The sequence below is a fragment of the Saccopteryx bilineata genome, chromosome 1 (assembly GCF_036850765.1).
Source record: "Saccopteryx bilineata isolate mSacBil1 chromosome 1, mSacBil1_pri_phased_curated, whole genome shotgun sequence".
NCBI lineage: Eukaryota > Metazoa > Chordata > Mammalia > Chiroptera > Emballonuridae > Saccopteryx > Saccopteryx bilineata.
This window is the reverse complement of record NC_089490.1, coordinates 9840424-9861553: the sequence shown is the minus strand read 5'-3', so window position 1 is coordinate 9861553 and position 21130 is coordinate 9840424. Positions and strand designations below refer to the sequence as shown.

Genomic DNA, 21130 nt, shown 5'->3' with positions numbered 1-21130 from the left:
GCATATATTAGATATCATGTATCTGTTAGCTTAACACCCTACATCTCACCAATGTCTTAATGAAACTGTGACAATTTCCTGCAAGAGAGAAGCAGCCAATGTTTACAGAGAAAAAATTCTGTAATATGAGAAAAGATGGAATGGGAAAGAATGGAAGGTAGGAAACAGAAATGGACTAAAGGCCATTAAATGAATAAAATGATCAGAGGTGTTTAAGAGAGAAATAAACCAGATGTTTTCAATTGGATCAAGATTAAAGAAATATCAGTAAATTTACCTAGTTTTTTCTCCAATTCCTCTGAAAAAGAAAAAATGGTCAATGTGAGTTTCGTGGGAAACAACCACAAAGAGAATTGAAATTTACTGATTAATTCAAATTTAATATTAGGGGAATTTCAGATGAACATGCAAACACACAGCAATCACCCCCCCCCCATAAACACCCCTACACATGGGCTCAGAGGTCACTATTGTCTGCAGGTGTTCTACAGTAAGTAAAAACTTTGAAAAACAAGTTAATTTAGTTAAAATAATATGAATTTGAAAAATATTAGTTTTGCTGCTTAATTGATAAAATAATTGGTTTTTAGAAAATATTTTATTTATTAATATTACTGAAAAAAGGAATTGGGGGCAGGAGGGAAGCATGTGGGCTCATAGCTGCTTCACTGTAGCTGTAGCTGCTGCCCTGGGTGCCGTGTCTGGGCAAGTCCAGGGTCGAACTGACGACCTCAGTGTTCCAGGTCCACACTCTATCCACGGGGCCACCACAGGCCAGGCTGAATATATTCTTGGTCTACTTGAAATATTTATGTCTCTTTTATTCCATTTGTGAGCTTTGTATGGTCACTGGATACTTTAAACACATCAGTGAGTCTCACTGCTGCGGCAGCGACATGGTGCAGAGTGGCCACCACACTGTGGAAGGAGCACTGACACACAGCTCCCCCCAGTGACACAGGGTCAGGGATCTGGGGCTGCGTCATCCTTGTTTTTGTCCACGGATAGATTTTTACCACACTGTGTTGAGTTTCTGTTTTAATTCATTCCTGAAAGAAGGATATATTAATAGTCATGGGTGCTGAATGCAAGAGATAGACAGGTCTAGGATTCTCTGATGGAGATTCTGTTTCTCATTGGACATTACAAGGCCTTTTTCTGAACTGAGAAAATGCATCTCAGCACATATATACGAGAGATGTTTTCTACGAAGTATAATAAGTGCAGGTAAGCGTTACATCGGCTAATGCTTGTTTCTGCAACGTGGCCAAGTCATGGCTATTCCATGAATAAATAATATGCCTTGAAAATTCATTGCACCGAAATCATCACTACAATGTAAAAGATACCATGTGACATGTGGGGACATAAATATTTAAAACAATTAAGAGGGTGACAGAGGATATGTGACTAGGGTGGGAACACACTGCCACGTACAGATGAGTGTGAGAGAATTTTTCACCTGAGACCTGCATACTTTATTAACCACGGTCACACCAATAAATTAAATAAAGCATTAAAATACCTTTTGACTAGGAGAAATGAGTCATATTTAATAAATTATTTAAATTTTAAAAGTATTTATGTGAAATATTTTAATAAAATATTTTTTTATTTCTTTTACTCTATATGGACAACTCTAAAATATTTGTCATATTTAAAATGTTTCTGCATATATATATGCATTTATATATGCATTAATATATAAATAAATAAATTTGTATATATATATTCCATTCTAATTTCAATACCTAAAGTGTACAAATTTGCAACAATCACTGTATAAAAGGTAATTTTACTGAAAGATTGCTCATATAGGTTATTATAGGATTAGGTTCTTATGTGAGTCTATTCAGAACATTTTTGTCCACGTATTATTTCTCTATGTTACTGTATCTGAGTGTCTGTTTTAAGCCATGCCTGAATGCAGCTGAGTGAATCAGGTGAAGGGAAAGAATGACAGTGAGGAAGGTTCTGTAACAAATGACCAGGGTTGTCCTTGAAGAATTCTTACACCCCAAATATTTAAAACTACCTACACTTCCAGATGTGCTACTGATAAAACTCATTTGACAAAAGGTTTTGACTCCTTGATTGCAGCACGCTAAGTGGAGGAGTCATAATGGTAGAAACTGAACAACATGTGAACAAGGGGAATCAGAGCTGGAAGACCAAGATACTGAGACAATAGATAAATGGTCTCTGAGAGAGAAGACAGGGGATAAGGAACAGGTGAGGGAAGGACAGGGGAGTTATTGGTACTGACCTGTCTCCTGTTCACTCTCAGGTGAAAGGGAAAAGGAAGAAATAAACCAATCATTCCAAGGGAATACAGATTATCGGGTCAAGGAGAACAGAAATGGGTCCCCCTTTCATAGGTCACTCTGAAGCACACATGGACTCAAATTTGTGAAAAGCGGAACCCTGAGGATCTGAAGGACACCTCACCCTTCACAGGAAATGCTGTTCTCGCTCTCCTGTCCCTTGTGCACAAGAAACTTCATCAGGAAATAAAACGATGAGGGTGTTAGGTCAGAAATGCTGGGATGTGTAATACTAAAGTGTTCTCATGTTAGAGGACTATCACATTTTTTCAGATTAAAAAACAAACGTTTTCATATAGGAGCAAGGACTTAACCAGTGATGAGGAAGCGAACAGGAGAGGAGCCATCATGAGAGACCTGGTTTGGTTGCACTCGTCACATGACACCTGTTCTGTACACAGATGGACATATTCCTAAAGACCTTTCTCAGGAAGAAAGCAATATTAAGATCTGAATGTTTAAATTGTCTTTTTAAAAAATCTTGGACAACTATTTTCTTGTACTCATCATATAAAAAGTACAGGTCAGAGATGCATCACTTTTTAACTTACCTTAAGACAATTGATACTTTGGTAAATTTTTGAATTTTACCTGCTATTTTCATTTGATACCAGTGTCAACATAATGTCAAAGCATAAAAAACAGGTATGATTGGACATTTTTAAGGGCCTGTAGAAATTACATAAAATATTTAGAGACTTTGGAACACCTGAGTCATATGATCAAGGACAGTGGAAGAGGGACGCCTCACTCTGTCACATCTGACCAGTGAATGATGTCAGGTATTTATCATGACACAGGATGTGAGAAGACAATGGACAGAGACACTTAACAGTGAAAATTTGGAGTCTTTTCTTTCAAGGGTTTGGGAAGAATTAATCGCATAATAATGCTCTCTCTAACTTGGAAAACTTGGTCTTAATTTTGAATATTTCCCAGAAATACATATATGTATATTCATATATACATACTAATATAAACCTATAATATATGTATATATTAAAAATAATGATTCTTTCAACTTAATTCCCTTCATGTCTCCAATGTCTTAATAAAAGTCTGACGATTTACTGCAAGACAGAGGCAAAGTTTACAGGGAAATAGTTGATTAAAGTGAGAAAAGGAGAAATAAGAAAGGATGAAAGCCCAGGAAACAGAAATCAACAGAGACCCAAATGGAAGAAGGGCTGTTTGATAATCAGGTGGGGGTGGGACGTTAGACACGTAAGAGGGAGACAGGCTCCCAGACGGCACTTGGATAAAAATGCTGAAAACCTGAAGGGGGCACATAAACCAGGTGTTTTCAAGGGGATCAAGAGGAAAGGAATATCAGTAATTTTACCGATTTTTTTCTTTTGTTCTCCTGAAAAAGAAAAAAAAGAAAAGGTTGATGACAATCTCATGGGAAACAACCGCAAAGAGAATTTAAATTTACTTATTAATTCACATTTAAAATTAGATTAATTTCACATGAAATTAACACACAACAAATCACACAGGCCCCTCCCCCAAAACACACACCTATGGACTCAGAGCTCACTATTGTTCACCGGTGTTCCACAGTAAGTAAAATAGTGGAAAAGGAAGTTAATTTAGTAAAATAATACAAAAATTTAAAAAAATACTAATTTTACTGTTTAATTTATAAAATAATTTTTCTCAGAAGACTATAGTTATTAATATTAAATAGAGAAGGGATGAGAGGCAGGAAGGAAGCGTGTGGACTCAGAGCTGCTTCACTGTAGCTGTAGCTGCTGCCCTGGGTGCCGTGTCCGGGCAAGTCCAGGGTCGAACTGGCCACCTCAGTGTTCCAGGTCCATGGTCTATCCACTGAGTGACCACAGGCCAGGCTAAAAATACACTTAGTCTATTTGAAGTCTTTATGCTTCTGTTATTCAATTTTTTAGCTTTAGTGTGATCATTGGATGCTTTTAAACATATCATCAGTCTCACTGCTGCGGAAGTGACATTGTGTAACGATGCCACCACACTGTGGAAGGGACACACAGCTCCTCCCAGTGACACAGGGTCAAGTCTCTGGGAGCTCGCATTCTCCTTGGTTATGTCCACGATTGATCTTTAACCACAGTGTATTGGAGATTCTGTTTTAACTCATTCCTGAATGAAGAATATCTTAACAGTCATGGGTGCAGAATGCAGGAGAGATAAAGGAGTTGGATTCCCGGACAAATATTCTGTTCTCACTGGACCACACTGTGCCTTTCCCTGAACCGAGAAACACATCTAAGCTCACACACGAGACAGGTTCTCCACACACTGTTAGGAAGAGGCAGTGGAAGCCCTTCATCTGCTAATGGTTTTTTCTGCAACATGGACAAATTTCATCTATTCCATAATAAAGAATATATCTTGAAAGTCCATTCCACTGAAATCACTAAATTCTAAAATACAGTGTGACATGTGGGGACATAAAGAGTTAAAATAAGTAGAGGGGTGACAGAGGGATAGGTGACTGGGGTGGGAGCACACTGCCATGTACAGATAGGGTGCGATAGAATTGTGCACCTGAGTTCTGCAGTTTTATTTACCAAGGTTACTGCAAGAAATTGAATAAATATTAAAATATTTAAAACAGAAGAAAAGTATTGAAGAAAAGAATAGTATTTAATTGATTTTGTAAAATTTTTAAATATTTTGAAGATTCTTTAATAGAAATATTCTTGATCCCTATTCATTCTTCGTGGACCACTATGAAATATTGGTCATATTTGAAATCACTTTTGGATGCTTCTATATATGTATGGATTCATTTCTAATTGCAGTGGTTTAATTGTACAAAGTTGCTCCAAGCATTGTACAAGAGTTCCCGAAACACTGCTTGTCTAGGTGAAAACAGGAGTTGGTTATTATGTTCGTATATTCTCAACATTTATTTCCACCATTTACTTCACAAATCAATTTTATTTGAATTTCTGTTTTAACTCAAGCCTGAATGAAGCTGAGTCAATCAGATTAAGGGAAAGAAATGACAGCGAGGGAGGTTCTGAGTCACATGACCTGAGCTGTCCTTGGAGAAAACTTACAGTCAGAAACTTTAAAAATAATAAAACCTGCAAATATCTTAGTGATAAGATTAATTTGACAGAAAGGCTCTGTCTTCACTTCAACAAGACAAAGACAGGGGTAGCAACTGGAGAGTTTGAACAGCAAATGAAAGTGGCTTTCAAAGTTGGAAGAACAAGATACTGAAGACAAGGGAATAAGGAACAGGTGAGGGAAGGACAGGGTAGCAGGTTATCGGTACTTACGTTTCTCCTGTTCACTCTTGGCTGAAAGAGAAAAGGGAGAAATAAACAGCTCATTTAATATGGAAACACAATGTCAGGCAGGAACGAGAACCGTAAAGGGCCCCCTTTCCTAGTTCACTCTGGAGTACACAGGGACCCATGTTGTTAAAAGTTGGAACCCTGAGAGTCCAAAGGACACCTCACCCATCGGAGTCAATGCTGCTTTCCCTCCCCTGTCCCTTGTGCACAAGATACAAAGTCAGGAATGAAAGCCAGGAGGGAGTTAGGTCAGAAATTCTGGGATGTGCGATACTAAGTGGTCTCATGTCAGGGGACTATCATGGTTTCAGGCCAAAAGCAAACGTATTCACATGTGGGACAGTTACTTCAGCTGTGATGGGATGTGTACAGTAGAGACACCATCTGTCCCAAACTGTTTTTATGCACTAGTCACATGACACCTGCTCTGTACATTAGAGGGATATATTCCTAAAGACTATTCCTAAGGAAACAAAAATATAATTGAAATTGTCATTAGAAAAAGATACTATTAAGATTTGAATGATTAAGGTTCTGAGTTTTTTTGGTGATATATCGCGGTCAATATTTATTTCTTGTGTCCTTCACATATTATGTAGAGATCAGAGATTTATTACTTTTGAACTCACTTTAAGATATTACATCCTTAGCTCAGTGCTTATTTTTAAGTGCTGTTTGACATTTGTAAACTGTGTCAACAAGACGGGAAAGAATAAGAAACTACCATGTTTGGATATTTTAAAAGCTTGAACAATTGGGTCAAATACTTAAATACCTTGGAACACCTGGGTCATATGATCAAGGACAGTGGAAGAGGGACGCCCCACTCTCTCACATCTGACCAGTGATTGATACAAGGTATTTATCATGACACAGGCTGTGAACAGACAATGGACAGAGACACTGAATGCTGATTTCAGAGACTGTTCTCTCAAGGGTTTGGAATAGTATCCATTGCATAGGAATGGGCACTCAAATTTAGACTATTAGGCAGAATTTCTAAGTTTGGATATTTTCCAGAAACACACACTGATATATACACACACACAAAGACTAATATATACATGTCTATATCTATATCTGTATATACTAAACACCATGTATCTGTCTACTTGAAGCCTTTCATCTCACCAAATTCTGAATGAAACTGTGACAATTCTCTTTAAGACTTCTGCAGCCAAAGTTTACAGGGAAATATTTGTGTAAAATGACAAAGAGAACTAAGAAAGGATGAAAGACAGGAAAAAAGAAATCAACAGAGTCCCAAATCAAAGAATTGCTGTCCCAGAATCATGTGGGAGGGACAGCAGACATCTAGGAGGAGGACAGACCAACTGAGGGCACTTGGATAAAAAGGTCAGAGTTATTCAAGAGAGAAATAAACCAGATGTTTTTGCATTAAAGGTAAAGGAATATCAGTATTGTTACCTAATTGTCTCTTAATTTCCTCTGAAAAAGACAAGAAAAGAAAAAAAATATCAATGTCAATTTCATGGGAAACAACCACAAAGAGAATTCAATTTACTGATAAATTGAAAAACAAAATTAGGTTAATTTCAAAAGAACACACACAAAGACACACACATATGCCCCAAATCACAGTGGCTCAGAGCTCACTATTGACCACCGGTATTCTACAGTAAATAAAGGGGAGGAAAAGGGTGTTAATTTAGTAAAATAATATAAACACTTAAAAATATTCATTTTTCTGTTTAATTTGTAAAGTAATTAATTTTTCAAAATATTTTATATATTAATATAACTGAGGAAAGGAATAGGAGATGGGAACATAGCGTGTGGACACATCGTGTCTTCAGTTTAGTTGTGTGTTGTTTGCCCTGTGTGCCTTCTCTGGGCAAGTCCAGGGGCAAACAGACAACCTCAGTGTCCAGGTCCAGGCTCTGTCCACGGGGCCACCACAGGCCATGCAAAAAATATTCTTCTTCTATTTGAAATACTTATGTTTCTGTTATTCTGTTTGTTAGCTTTGTATGGTCACTGGATGCTTTTAAACACATCAGTGAGTCTCACCGCTGTGGCAGTGACATGGTGCAGAGTGGCCACCACACTGTGGAAGCAGCACTGATACACAGCTCCTCCCAGTGACACAGGGTCAGCGGTCTAATGCTGTGTCCTCCGTGTTTTTGTCCACAGATTGTTTATTAACTACACTGTATTGGAGATTCTGTTTTAACTCTTTTCTGAATGAAGACCATCTTAATACTCATGGGAGCTGAATTCAGGAGAGAGAAAAGAGTGGGATTCTTTGACGGAGATTCTGTTTCTCACTGGACTTTACTGAGCTTCTCTCTTAATTGAGAAACAAATATCTTAGCACACATGAGTGAGACAGGTTCTCTACAGACTGTGAACAAAAGGAAGCGAGTGTCCTATATCTTCTAAAGTTGTTTCTGCAAGGTGGCCCAGTCTCAGATCTTCCATAAATAAAGAAAATGCCTTGAAAATTCATTTTTCTGAAATCATCACTACAATTATAAAAATACCATGTGACATGTGATGACATAAAGATTTAAAATAAAGAAAAGGTGACACAAGGATACGTGACTGGGTGGTGGCACACTGCCACGTACACATGATGTGTGATAGAATTGTGCACCTTAGATCTGCAGGTTTTTTTTTTTTTTTTTGCATTTTTCTGAAGCTGGAAACAGGGAGAGATAGTCAGACAGACTCCCGCATGCGCCCGACCAGGATCCACCCGGCACGCCCACCAGGGGCGATGCTCTGCCCACCAGGGGGGGATGCTCTGCCCATCCTGGGCATCGCCATGTTGCGACCAGAGCCACTCTAGCGCCTGAGGCAGAGGCCAAGGAGCCAACCCCAGCACCCGGGCCATCTTTGCTCCAATGGAGCCTTGGCTGCGGGAGGGGAAGAGAGAGACAGAGAGGAAGGCACGGCGGAGGGGTGGAGAAGCAAATGGGCGCTTCTCCTGTGTGCCCTGGCCGGGAATCGAACCCGGGTCCTCCGCACGCTAGGCCGACGCTCTACCGCTGAGCCAACCGGCCAGGGTAGATCTGCAGTTTTATTAACCACTCTCACCCCCAATAAACTCAATAAATATTTAAAACAATTTAAAATAGAAGAAAAAAATTATATTTAATATTGTGTTAAATTTTTAAATATTCTGGAGATTCTTTAATAAAAATATTCTTGATTCCTATCCATTCTATGTGAACTACGATGAAATATTTGCCCTATTTAATACGATCTTTTTATGCTTCTATGTATGTATGCATTCATTTCTAATTGCAACACCTTCATTGTACAAAGCTGCCCCAGTAATACACAAGAGTTACTGAGAGACTCTCATCTAGGTGAACACAGGAGTCCTTATTTCTTTTTAATCATGTTGTATCGTAGTAAGCTTCCTATCTATTTTGTTCCTAAGAACCTCCTGCCACCCACAGTCCTTGTGATCAGAGAGAGGTTTTTAGCGCAGTGACCCACTTTCTGTTACAGTAGTGAGCTGACTTGGCTTTCTCTAATTAAATTTGTATCACCAAAATTTTTTTTCTACCACACTAATATCTTTTAGTGTACTTTCACATCAGACTGTTATTGTTCTTACTAAATGTCTTTCATTTACCATTTTATAGTGGCCATTATCATCTTGTCTTTTCTTGAGAATGCCCTATTATTTCTTAAAGTTTTCTTCTGATGTTCTACAATATGTTATTTTCAGAAGTCTGCAGCTCTTCTGAGTCTTCATGCTTCATGACGAATGCTTCTTTGTTTTGTACTTCTATTTCCTCCCTTTCTCAAAAAGTAATAGTTTTCCCAGACACAGTATTTGTCAAATGTTCTTAACTTTTCTGAGCACTTGGGTGGTGGTTGCATCCCCTTCTAGATCTTTAGCCAGTGTTCGGCAAATGAGTTGGTAAAATAAGACTTTTGAGTTTGCTCAGTTTTATTGTTAAAAATGATGCTACCCATGTGAATGGCACTGCCCAGGTGAAACTCTTAATTACCTTCCTGCTTGGGAAGGGCCATTGTTCTGCTCATGTATGCTGGAGGAGGAATAGTCTGTGCTTCTATTCACAAGGTCTTTGACCACCAATTAATTCACAACCTTAATGTGAATGAGTTTCTGTTTTAAGTCATGGCTGAATGTAGCTGAGTGAACCAGATGAAGGGAAAGAATAAGTGAGGTTTTGAATCAAATGAGCTGACCTGTCCTTGAGGAAACTTACACTCAGAAACTTTAAAAGTACCAAAACTTGCAAATATATCAATATTAGTGATAATACTCATTTGACCAAAAGCCTCTGTCTCCTTAATTTCAACAAGACAAAGAGAGGGGCAATAATTGGAGAAATTGAGAGCAAACGAAGTGGTTATCAGAGTGCGGGGATCAAGATACTGAGAGAAAAGTTAAATGGTCACTGAGTGAAGACATGGGGAGCAGGTTATCGGTACTTACGTGTGTCCTGTGCAGTTTGCTCGGCTGAAAAGCAAAAGGAAGAAATAAACAACTCATTCCTTATGAAAACACAATGTGGGTAGGAAGGAGAACAGAAACAGTCCCATTCATAGCTCACTGTGGAGCACACGGGGACCCATGTCTGTGAAAGCAGGAAACCTGAGGATCCAAAGGACACCTCACCCATCAGAGTCAGTGCTGTTCTCCCTCCCCTGTCCCCTGTGCACAAGATACTAAGTCAGGACATAAAATGATGAGTGAGGTCAGTAATGCTGGGATGTGCAATACTAAGTTTTCCCCTGTCAGTGGACTATCACCATTTTCAGGCTAAAACCAAACATATTCACATGCGGGACAGTTACTTCAGCAGTGATGGGACGTGTACAGTAGAGGCACCATCTGTCCAAACTGCTTTTGTTTCACTAGTCATATGACACCTGCTCTGTACAGTAGACTGGCATATTCCTAAATACCATTCCTAAGGAAACAAAAATATAATTGAAATTGTCTTTAGAAAAAGATACTATTAAGCTTTGATTGCTTAACGTTCTTTTTTTTTTTGGAGATATATCGCGGTCAATATTTATTTTTTGTGTCCTACACATATTATGTACAGATCAAAAATTTATTACTTATGAACTCACCCTAAGTTATTAGATCCTTCAGCAAAACTACATATTTTTAAGTGCTGTTTGACATTGTAAACTGTGTCAACAATAAGGTGAAAGAATAAGAAACTGGCATGATTGGATATTTTAAAAGGCTCAAAAAATTGGGTAAAATACTTAGAGACCTTGGAACACCTGGGTCATATGATCAAAAACAGTGGGGGAGACGGACACCCAACTCTGTCACATCTGACCAGTGAGTGATGTAAGGTCACAGGTTTTGAAGAGACAATAGACAGAGAAACTGAATGATGATTTCAGAGACTGTTCTCTCAAGGGTTTGGAGAAGTATCCATTGCATAGAAATGGGCCCTCAAATTTAGAATATTAGACAAAAATCTTAAGTTTGGATATTTTTCAACACCACACACTGATTATATATATATATGTATGTATACACACACACACAAACACATACTAATATACACATATCTATATCTATTTCTATATATACTAAACACCATGTATCTGTCTACTTGAAGCCTTTCATCTCACCAAATTCTGAATGAAACAGTGATAATTCTCTTTAAGACTTCTGCAGCCAACGTTTACAGGGAAATAATTGTGTGAAATGACAGAAGAAGGAAGAGAAGGGAGGGAAAGTAGGAAACAGAAAGGGACAGAGGCCCACATGGGAGAAGTGCTGTCTCAGAATCAGGGTGGGGACAGCAGACACTGAGGAGGAGGACCGACCATCTGAGGGCATTTGGATAAAAAGGCTGGAAATGTCAAAGAGAGAAACAAACGGGATGCTTTCAAGTGGAATAACGGTAAAGGAATATCAGTAATTTTACCTAATTGTCTCTTAATTTCCTCTGAAAAAGAAAAAAAAAAGAAAAAAAGTCAATGTCAATTTCATGGGAACAATCACAAAGAGAATTCAAATTTACTGATAAACTCAAACACAAAATTAGGTTAATTTCAAATGAACACACACAAAAACACACACAACACACACAAAGACACACACATACGCCCCAAATCACACATGCCTCCCCAAAACACAGTGGCTCAGAGGTCACTATTGACCACCGTTATTCTACAGTAAATAAAAAGGAGATAAAGGGTGTTAATTTAGTAAAATAATATAAACATTTAAAATATTCATTTTGCTGTTTAATTTGTAAAGTAATTAATTTTTCAAAATATTTTATATATTAATATAACTGAGGAAAGGAATAGGAGATAGAAATATAGTGTGTGGACACATCGTGTCTTCAGTTCAGTTGTGTGTTGTTTGCCCTGTGTGCCTTCTCTGGGCAAGTCCAGGGGCAAACAGACAAACTCAGAGTCCAGGTCCAGGCTCTGTCCATGGGGCCACCACAGGCCATGCAAAAAATATTCTTCTTCTATTTGAAATACTTATGTTCCTGTTATTCTGTCTGTTAGCTTTGTATGGTCATTGGATGCTTTTAAACACATCAGTGAGTCTCACCGCTGTAGCAGTGACATGGTGCAGAGTGGCCACCACACTGTGGAAGGAGCACTGACACACAGCTCCTCCCAGTGACACAGGGTCAGGGGTCTGGGGGCTGCGTCCTCCGTGTTTTGTCAATGGGTTGTTTGTTAACCACACTGTATTGGAGATTCTGTTTTTAATCATTCCTGAATGAAGACCATCTTAATACTCATAGGAGTTGAATTCAGGAGAGAGAAAGGACTGGGTTTCTTTGACGGAGATTCTGTTCTTCACTCGACTTAACTGAGCTTCTCCCTTAATCGAGAAACAAATATCTCAGCTCACATGAGTGAGACAGGTTCTCTACACACTGTGAAGAAAAGGAAGCGAGTGTCCTATATCTTCTAACGTTGTTTCTGCAAGGTGGCCCAGTCTCAGATCTTCCATACATAAAGAAAATGCCTTGAAAATCCATTTTACTGAAATCATCACTACAATTATAAAAATACCATGTGACATGTGATGACATAAAGATTTAAAATAAATAAAAGGCTGACAGAAGGATACTGACTGGGTGGTGAACACACTGCCACGTACACATGATGTGTGATAGAATTGTGCACTTCAGATCTGCACAGGTTTATTAACCACTATTACCCCAATAAACTCAATAAATATTTAAAACAATTTAAAATAGAAGAAAAGAATTATATTTAAAATTGTGTTAAATTTTTAAATATTCTGGAGATTCTTTAATAAAAATATTCTTGATCCCTATCCATTCTATGTGGACCATGATGAAATATTTGCCCTATTTAATATGATCTTTTTATGCTTCTATGTATGTATGCATTCATTTCTAATTGCAGCACCTTCACTGTACAAAGCTGCTCCAGTAATACACAAGAGTTACTGAGAGACTCTCATCTAGGTGAACACAGGAGTCCTTATTTCTTTTTAATCATGTTGTATCGTAGTAAGCTTCCTATCTATTTTGTTCCTAAGAACCTCCTGCCACCCACAGTCCTTGTGATCAGAGAGAGGTTTTTTTTTTTTTTTTTTTTTTTTTTAAAGAATGTTTATGTACCTTAATTGAGAATTCTACACTCTTTTTTTTTTAATTTATTTTTATTTAATTTATTCATTTTTTAGAAAGGAGAGAGACAAAGAGGGAGAGAGAGGAGAGAGACAGAGAGAGAGAAGGGGGGAGGAGCTGGAAGCATCAACTCCCATATGTGCCTTGACCAGGCAAGCCCAAGGTTTCGAACCGGCGACCTCAGTATTTCCAGGTTGACGCTTTATCCACTGCGCCACCACAGGTCAGGCCAGAGAGAGGTTTTTAACGAAGTGACCACACTTTCTGTTATAGTAGTAAGCTGACTTGGCTTTCTCTAATTAAATTTCTATCACCAGAAATTTTTTTTCTACCACACTAATATCTTTTAGTGTACTTTCACATCAGACTGTTATTGTTCTTACTAAATGTCTTCCTTTACCATTTTATAGTAGCCATTATCATCTTGTCTTTTCTTGAGAATGCCCTATTATTTCTTAAAGTTTTCTTCTGATGTTCTACAATATGTTATTTTCAGAAGTCTGCAGCTCTTCTGAGTCTTCATGCTTCATGACGAATGCTTCTTTGTTTTGTACTTCTATTTCCTCCCTTTCTCAAAAAGTAATAGTTTTCCCAGACACAGTATTTGTCAAATGTTCTTAACTTTTCTGAGCACTTGGGTGGTGGTTGAATCTCCTTCTAGATCTTTAGCCAGTGTTCGGCAAATGAGTTGGTAAAATAAGACTTTTGAGTTTGCTCAGTTTTATTGTTAAAAATGATGCTACCCATGTGAATGGCACTGCCCAGGTGAAACTCTTAATTACCTTCCTGCTTGGGAAGGGCCATTGTTCTGCTGATGTATGCTGGAGGAGGAATAGTCTGTGCCTCTATTCACAAGGTCTTTGACCACCAATTAATTCACAACCTTATTGTGAATGAGTTTCTGTTTTAAGTCATGTCCTAATGTAGCTGAGTGAATCAGATGAAGAGAAAGAATAAGTGAGGTTTTGAATCAAATGAGCTGAGCTGTCCTTGAGGAAACTTACACTCAGAAACTTTAAAAGTACCAAAACTTGCAAATATATCAATATTAGTGATAATACTCATTTGACCAAAAGCCTCTGTCTCCTTAATTTCAACAAGACAAAGAGAGCGGCCATAATTGGAGAAATTGAGAGCAAATGAAGTGGTTATTAGAGTGGGAGCATCAAGATACTGAGAGAAAAGGTAAATGGTCACTGAGTGAGGACAAGGGGAGCAGGTTATCGGTACTTACGTGTGTCCTGTGCAGTTTGCTCGGCTGAAAAGCAAAAGGAAGAAATAAACAACTCATTCCCTATGAAAACACAATGAGGGTAGGAAGGAGAACAGAAACAGGTCCCTTTCCTAGTTCACTGTGGAGCACACGGGAACCCATGTCTGTGAAAGCAGGAACCCTGAGGATCCAAAGGACACCTCACCCATCAGAGTCAGTGCTGTTCTCCCTCCCCTGTCCCTGTGCACAGGAAACTAAGTCAGGAAATAAAATGATGAGTGAGATCAGAAATGCTGGGATGTGCAATACTAAGTGTTCCTCTGTCACTGGACTATCACCATTTTAAGGCTAAAAACAAACATATTCACATGCGGGACAGTTACTTCACCAGTGATGGGGACGTGTACAGTAGAGGCACCATCTGTCTCAACCTGTTTCTGTTTCACTAGTCATATAACACCTGCTCTGTATATGTATAGCGGGGCATATTCCTAAAGACCATTCCTAAGGAAACAAAAATATAATTGAAATTGTCTTTAGAAAAAGATACTATTAAGCTTTGATTGATTAATGTTCTTTTTTTTTTTTGGAGATATATCGCAGTCAATATTTATTTTTTGTGTCCTATAGATATTATGTACAGATCAGAGATTTATTACTTATGAACTCACCCTAAGATATTACATTCTTCAGCAAAACTACATATTTTTAAGTGCTGTTTGACATTTGTAAACTGTGATAACAATAAGGAGAAAGAATAAGAAACTGGCACGTTTAAGTATTTTTAAAAGCTCAAAAAATTGGGTGAAATACTTAGAAACTTTGGAACACCTGGGTCATATGATCAAGGACAGTGGGAGAGGGATGCCCCACTCTGTCACATCTGACCAGTGAGTGATTCAAAGTATTTATCATGACACTGGCTTTGAGGAGACAATGGACAGAGGCACTGAATGCTGATTTCAGAGACTGTTCTCTCAAGGGTTTGGAGAAGTATCAATTGCATAGTAACAGGCACTCAAATTTAGAATATTAAACAGAAGTCCTAAGTTTGTATATTTTCCAAAAACACACACTGATACACACACACACACACACACATATATACACACACACACACACACACACACGGTCTAATATATACATGTCTATATCTACATCTGTATATACTAAACACCATGTATCTGTCTGCTTGAAGCATTTCATCTCACCAAATTCTGAATGAAACTGTGACAATTCTCTTTAAGATTTCTGCAGCCAAAGTTTACAGGAAAATATCTGTGTACAATGACAAAGAGAAATAGAAAAGGATAAAAGACAGGGAAACAGAAATCAACAGAGTCCCTAATGAAAGAAGTAGTTTCTCAGAATCATGTGGGAGGGACAGCAGACATCCAGAAGGAGGACAGACCAACTGAGGGCACTTGGATAAAAAGACCAGAGATATTCAAGAGAGAAATAAACCAGATGTTTTCAAGTAAATTAAAAGTAAAGGAATATCAGTAATTTTACCTAGTTGTCTCTTAAATTCCTCTGAAAAAGAAAAAGAAGAAAATGTCAATATCAATTTCATAGGAAACAACCAAAAAGAAAATTCAAATTTACCGATAAATTCAAATATAAAATTAGGTTAATTTCAGATGAACACACACACACGTCAAATCACACATGCCCCTCCCCTGAAATGCACACGTGCACAAGGACTCAGAGCTCCTTACTGCCCAAGGTGTTCTAAAGGGATAAAGAGGTGGACAAGAGAGTGAATTTAGAAAAACAATGTATAATTTTAAAAACATTAGTTTATGGTTTAATTTAGAAAATAATTGTGTTTTTGAAAAGAATTCATTTATTGATATTATAATGTGAAGAAATGTGAAGCAGGAGGGGAGCGTGTGGACTCACAGCTGCTTCACCTTAGCTGTAGTTGCTGTCCTGTGTCTGTGTCCAGGCAAGTCTGGGGTCAAAATGGCAACCAGAGCGTGTCACAGGTCTATGCTCTATCCATGGGGCCACCACAGGCCAGGCTAAAAATATTCTTGAACTATTTGAAATATCTATGTTCCTGTTATTCTGTTTGTTAGCTTTATATGATCATTAGATGCATTAAACACATCAGTGAGTCTCACTGCTGCGGCAGCGACATGGTGCAGAGTGGCCACCACACTGTGGAAGGAGCACTGACACACAGCTCCTCCCAGTGACACAGGCTCAGGGGTCTGGGTGCTGCGTCCTCCATGTTTTTATCACTCTATGTAAACCACTATATTTTCCACTCTGTGTAAACCACTATAAAATAGATTTTTAACCACACTGTGTCTGAGTTTCTGTTTTAACTCATTCCTGAATGAAGAGTATCTTAATACTAATGGGTGCTGAATTCAGGAGGGAGAAAGGACTAGGATTCTATTTATAACAGAGATTTGGTGTTTCTCTCGACCTTAACGTGCCTTTCTCTTAACGAAGAAACAAATATCTCAGCTCACGCATGAGACCTGTCTTCTACACACTGTAAGGAAGAGGCAGCTGAAGTTCTACGTTGGCTAATGTTGTATATGAAACATGGACAAGTCTCATCCATTCCATGAATAAATAATACGCCTTAAAAATTTGTTGCACTGAAATTATTGCTACAGTTTTAAAAATACCGTGTGACATATAGGGACATAAAGATTTAAAATTAATAGCAGGTGACAGAAGGGTACATGACTGGGTGGTGACCACACAGCCCTGTAAGATGAGGTGTTTAGAATTGTGCACCTGAGACTTGAATAGTTTTATAAAGTAACGCTATCCCAATAAATTCAATAAAGCATTTAAAAACATTTTAAATTGGAAAAATGAGGCATATTTAATAAATTTGGTAAAATTAAAAAAATTATTTCATATTCTTTAATAAAACTATTCTGGATATTTTTTATGTAAACCAGTATAAAATATTTGTCATATTTAAAATGGTCTTTGCATGTATATATATATATATATATTATATTAATCATAAGGTAACAAAGGACACGTCACCCGTTGGAGGCAATGCTGTTTTCCTCCCGTGTCCTTTTTGCACAAGAAACTAAGTCAGGAAATAAAACGATGAGGGCATTAGGTCAGAGATTCTGGGATTTATATACATATTATATTATATTATATTTAGTTAACTTGGAACACCTGGGTCATATAATCAAGGACAGTGGAAGAGGGACACCCCACTCTCTCACATCTGACCAGTGAGTGATACAAGGTATTCATCATGACACAGGCTGTGAAAAGACAATGGACAGAGACACTGAATGCTGAAAGTTTGCAGTTATTTCTCTGAAGGGATTGGAGAAGTATTAATTGTATAATATTGGGCTTCAAACTTGTCATACTTGACAGAGATCTCAAATTTGAATATTTCCAGAAATACATACATATATATTCATAAATACACCCTAATATAAACCTGTAATATATGTATATATTAAAATTCATGATTCTGTCAGCTGACAACGCTTCATATCACCAATGTCTTAATAAAACTGTGACAATTTAGTCCAAGACAAAGCAGCCAATGATTACAGGGAAACACTTGTGTAAAATGACAAAGAGGAAAGAGAAAGAAGGGAAGGTAGGAAACAGAAAGGGACAGAGTTCCAATTAGGAGAAGGACTGTCTCAATATTGGGGGGAGGAGCAGTAGACTCCTAGGAGGAGGACAGGCCAACGGAGAGCTTGGGGATAAAAGGGCCGGAAATGTCAAAAAGAGAAATAAACCAGATGTTTCCATGTGGATGAAGAATGAAGGAACATCAGTAACTTTACCTAATATATGCAGAACTTGTGCTGAAAAAGAAATACAAAAGTCAATGTCAATTTCATTTGTAGTAACCACAGAGATTGAAATTTACTTACAAATTCAAATTTAAAATTAGTATAATTTCAGATGACTCTAGAGGCACATGTCAAATCACACATCTCCCCCCCCCAAAAAAAACAAAACACACATCTACACAGTGGAACAAAGCTCACTATCGTCCACAGGTGTTCTATAGTAAGTAAACAGGTAGAAAAGGGAGTTAATTTAGTACATAGTATAAAATTTTAAAAATACTAGATTTGTTGTTGAATTTATTAAAGTAATTATTTTCTAAATATAATTTATTTACTAATTTTACAAAAAGAAAAATGAGAAGTAGGGGGGAGGCATGTGGACTCATAGCTGCTTCATTTTAGCTGTAGCTGCTGCCCTGGGTGCCGTGTCCGGGCAAGTCCAGGGTCCAACTGACAACCTCAGTGTTCCAGGTCCACACTCCATCCATGGGTTCACTACAGGCTGGGCTAAAAATATTCTTGGTCTATTTAAAATATTAATGTTTCTGTTCTTTCATTTGTTTTCTTTAATATGATCATTGGATGCTTTTAAACACATCAGTGAGTCTCCCTGCTGTGGCAGCAACATCGTGCAGAGTGGCCACCACACTGTGGAAGGAGCACTGACACACAGCTCCTCTCAGTGACACAGGTCGGGGGTCTGGGTGCCAGAGTTCACTACATTTTTTCCCAGGGATTGATTTTTACTGAGTGTATTTGTGTTTCTGTTTTAGGTCATTCCTGAATGAATTTTATTATCTTAATTCTCATGGGTGCTGAATGAAGGACAGAGAGAGAATCTGGAGTCTCTGACAGACATTCTGTTTCTTATGAGACATTACTGTGCCTCTCTCTTAATGAAGAAACAAATATCTCAGCACACATATAAAAGTCAGGTTTTTAAATTTCTTTTAAAAAAGGAAGTGAAAGTCCTGCATCTTCTAATAGTTGTTTCTTCTACATGACCAAATCTTGTCTATTCCAAAAATAAAGAATAGAATATACTATGAAAAATCATTCCACTGAAATCATCACTACAATTGAAAAATACCACGTAGCATGTAGGGACACATGGTTGAAATAAATAGAGGGGTGACAGAGGATACATGAGTGGGGTGGGAACACACTGCCACACACAGATGACATGTGATAGAATTGTTGTGCACCTGAGGCCTGCGTACTTTTATTAATCAAGATCACGCCAATAATTTTAATAAAACATTAAAAGTCCATTTAAAATAAGAAAATAAAGAATATTTAATATACCCTAAATTTTTAAAAATATTTATTCTGATGTTTTAATAAATTTACTCTTGATCACTTTTCACTGTATGTGTACCACTATGAAATATCTGTCATATTAAAATGGTCTTTGGATGTGTGTGTGTGTGTATATATATATATAATACACACACACACACATATATATATACACACACAATATATATATATATAATATATATATTCCATTCTAATTGTAGTATCTTCATTGTACAATGCTGCTACAATCAGTGTAGAACAGTTATGAAAAGACAGCTCATTTAGATAAATACAGGATTAGGTTCTTATGTGCATCTATTCACAACATTATTGTCCACCAATTAATTCTCAACCTTATAGTATTTGAGTGTCTGCTTTAACATATGCGAAAGTGAAGCTAAGTAAATGAGATGAAGGGAAAGAAATGACAGTGAGGGAGGTTCTGAATCAGTGGCCTCACTGTCCTTGAAGAAAACTTACACTCAGACACTTTAAATGTAGCTAACTTCCAGTTATCTGATTTATAAAGTTCACTTGACAGAAGGCTCAGTCTTCTTGATTGCAAAAACAAGAGAAATGGAGGTGAAAATGGGAGAGACTGAAAGACAAATGAAAGGACTAATTGGAGTAAAAAGGTCAAGATACTGAGACAAAAGGTTGATAGTCACTTAGAGTTGAGGAGAAGGGAGTGAGGAACAGATGAGGCAATGACAGTGGTGGAGGTGAGCGGGACTTGCCTTTGTTGGTTTCATTCTTGGCTGAAAAGTGAAAGGAAGAAATAAACAACTCATTCCCAGTGAAAACACAGTATTGGGTTGGAAAGTAAACAGAGAAAAGCCCCAACATTTCCTATTCCACAGTGGAGCACATATGACTCGTGTCTGTGAAAGTAGGAACCTTCAGGCTCCAAACCACACTTCACCCATCAGAGACAATGCTGTTCTCCCTCCCCTTTTCTTGTGCACAGGAAACTAAGTCAGGAAATAAATTGAAGAGGATGTTAGGTCAGAAAATCTGGGCTTGGCCATACTAACGTTTCCCTGAACTATCACATTTTTCAGATAAAATAAAACAAACTATTCACAGAGGAGACAAGGCTTAACCAGCAATGAGGAAGTGAACATCTACTAAACAGGTTTTATTGTGCTCGTCACATGACACCTGCTCCGTACACAGAGGGACATATTCCTGAAGAACAACACCAAGGAAACAATATATATAATTGTAATTGTTTTTAGAAAAAGACAATTTTAAGCTCTAATTGGTTAAATTTTTCTTTTTTTTTTTGAAATATTGTAATCAATTGTTTTTCTTGTACCCGTCACATAAAAAGTATAGGTCAGAAATGAATCACTTTTCCACTTGCTTTAATATAATTCATCCTTCTGCTGTTTATTTTTAAGTGCAGTTTGTCATTTCATAACAGTGTCAACTTAATGCCAAAGAATAAAAAAATACATGGTTGCATATTTCTAAAGGCCAGAAAAAATTAAGTAAAATATTTAGTTAACTTGAAACACCTGGGTCATATGATCAAGGACAGTGAAAGAGGGACACCCCACTCTGTCACATCTGACCAGTGAATGATGTCAGGGAT

The 21130-nt window shown here is 37.6% G+C and overlaps 1 protein-coding gene across 1 annotated transcript in view; it reads right to left on the bottom strand.

The window, feature by feature from the left end:
• LOC136319150 (uncharacterized) overlaps nucleotides 1-21130 on the bottom strand; it is a 348276-nt gene that overhangs the window by 16516 nt on the left and 310630 nt on the right. Inside the window, exon 16 of the mRNA XM_066252549.1 lies at nucleotides 278-298. Coding sequence (XP_066108646.1) covers nucleotides 278-298 — 21 coding nt within the window. The remainder of the gene's footprint in view (nucleotides 1-277; nucleotides 299-21130) is intronic.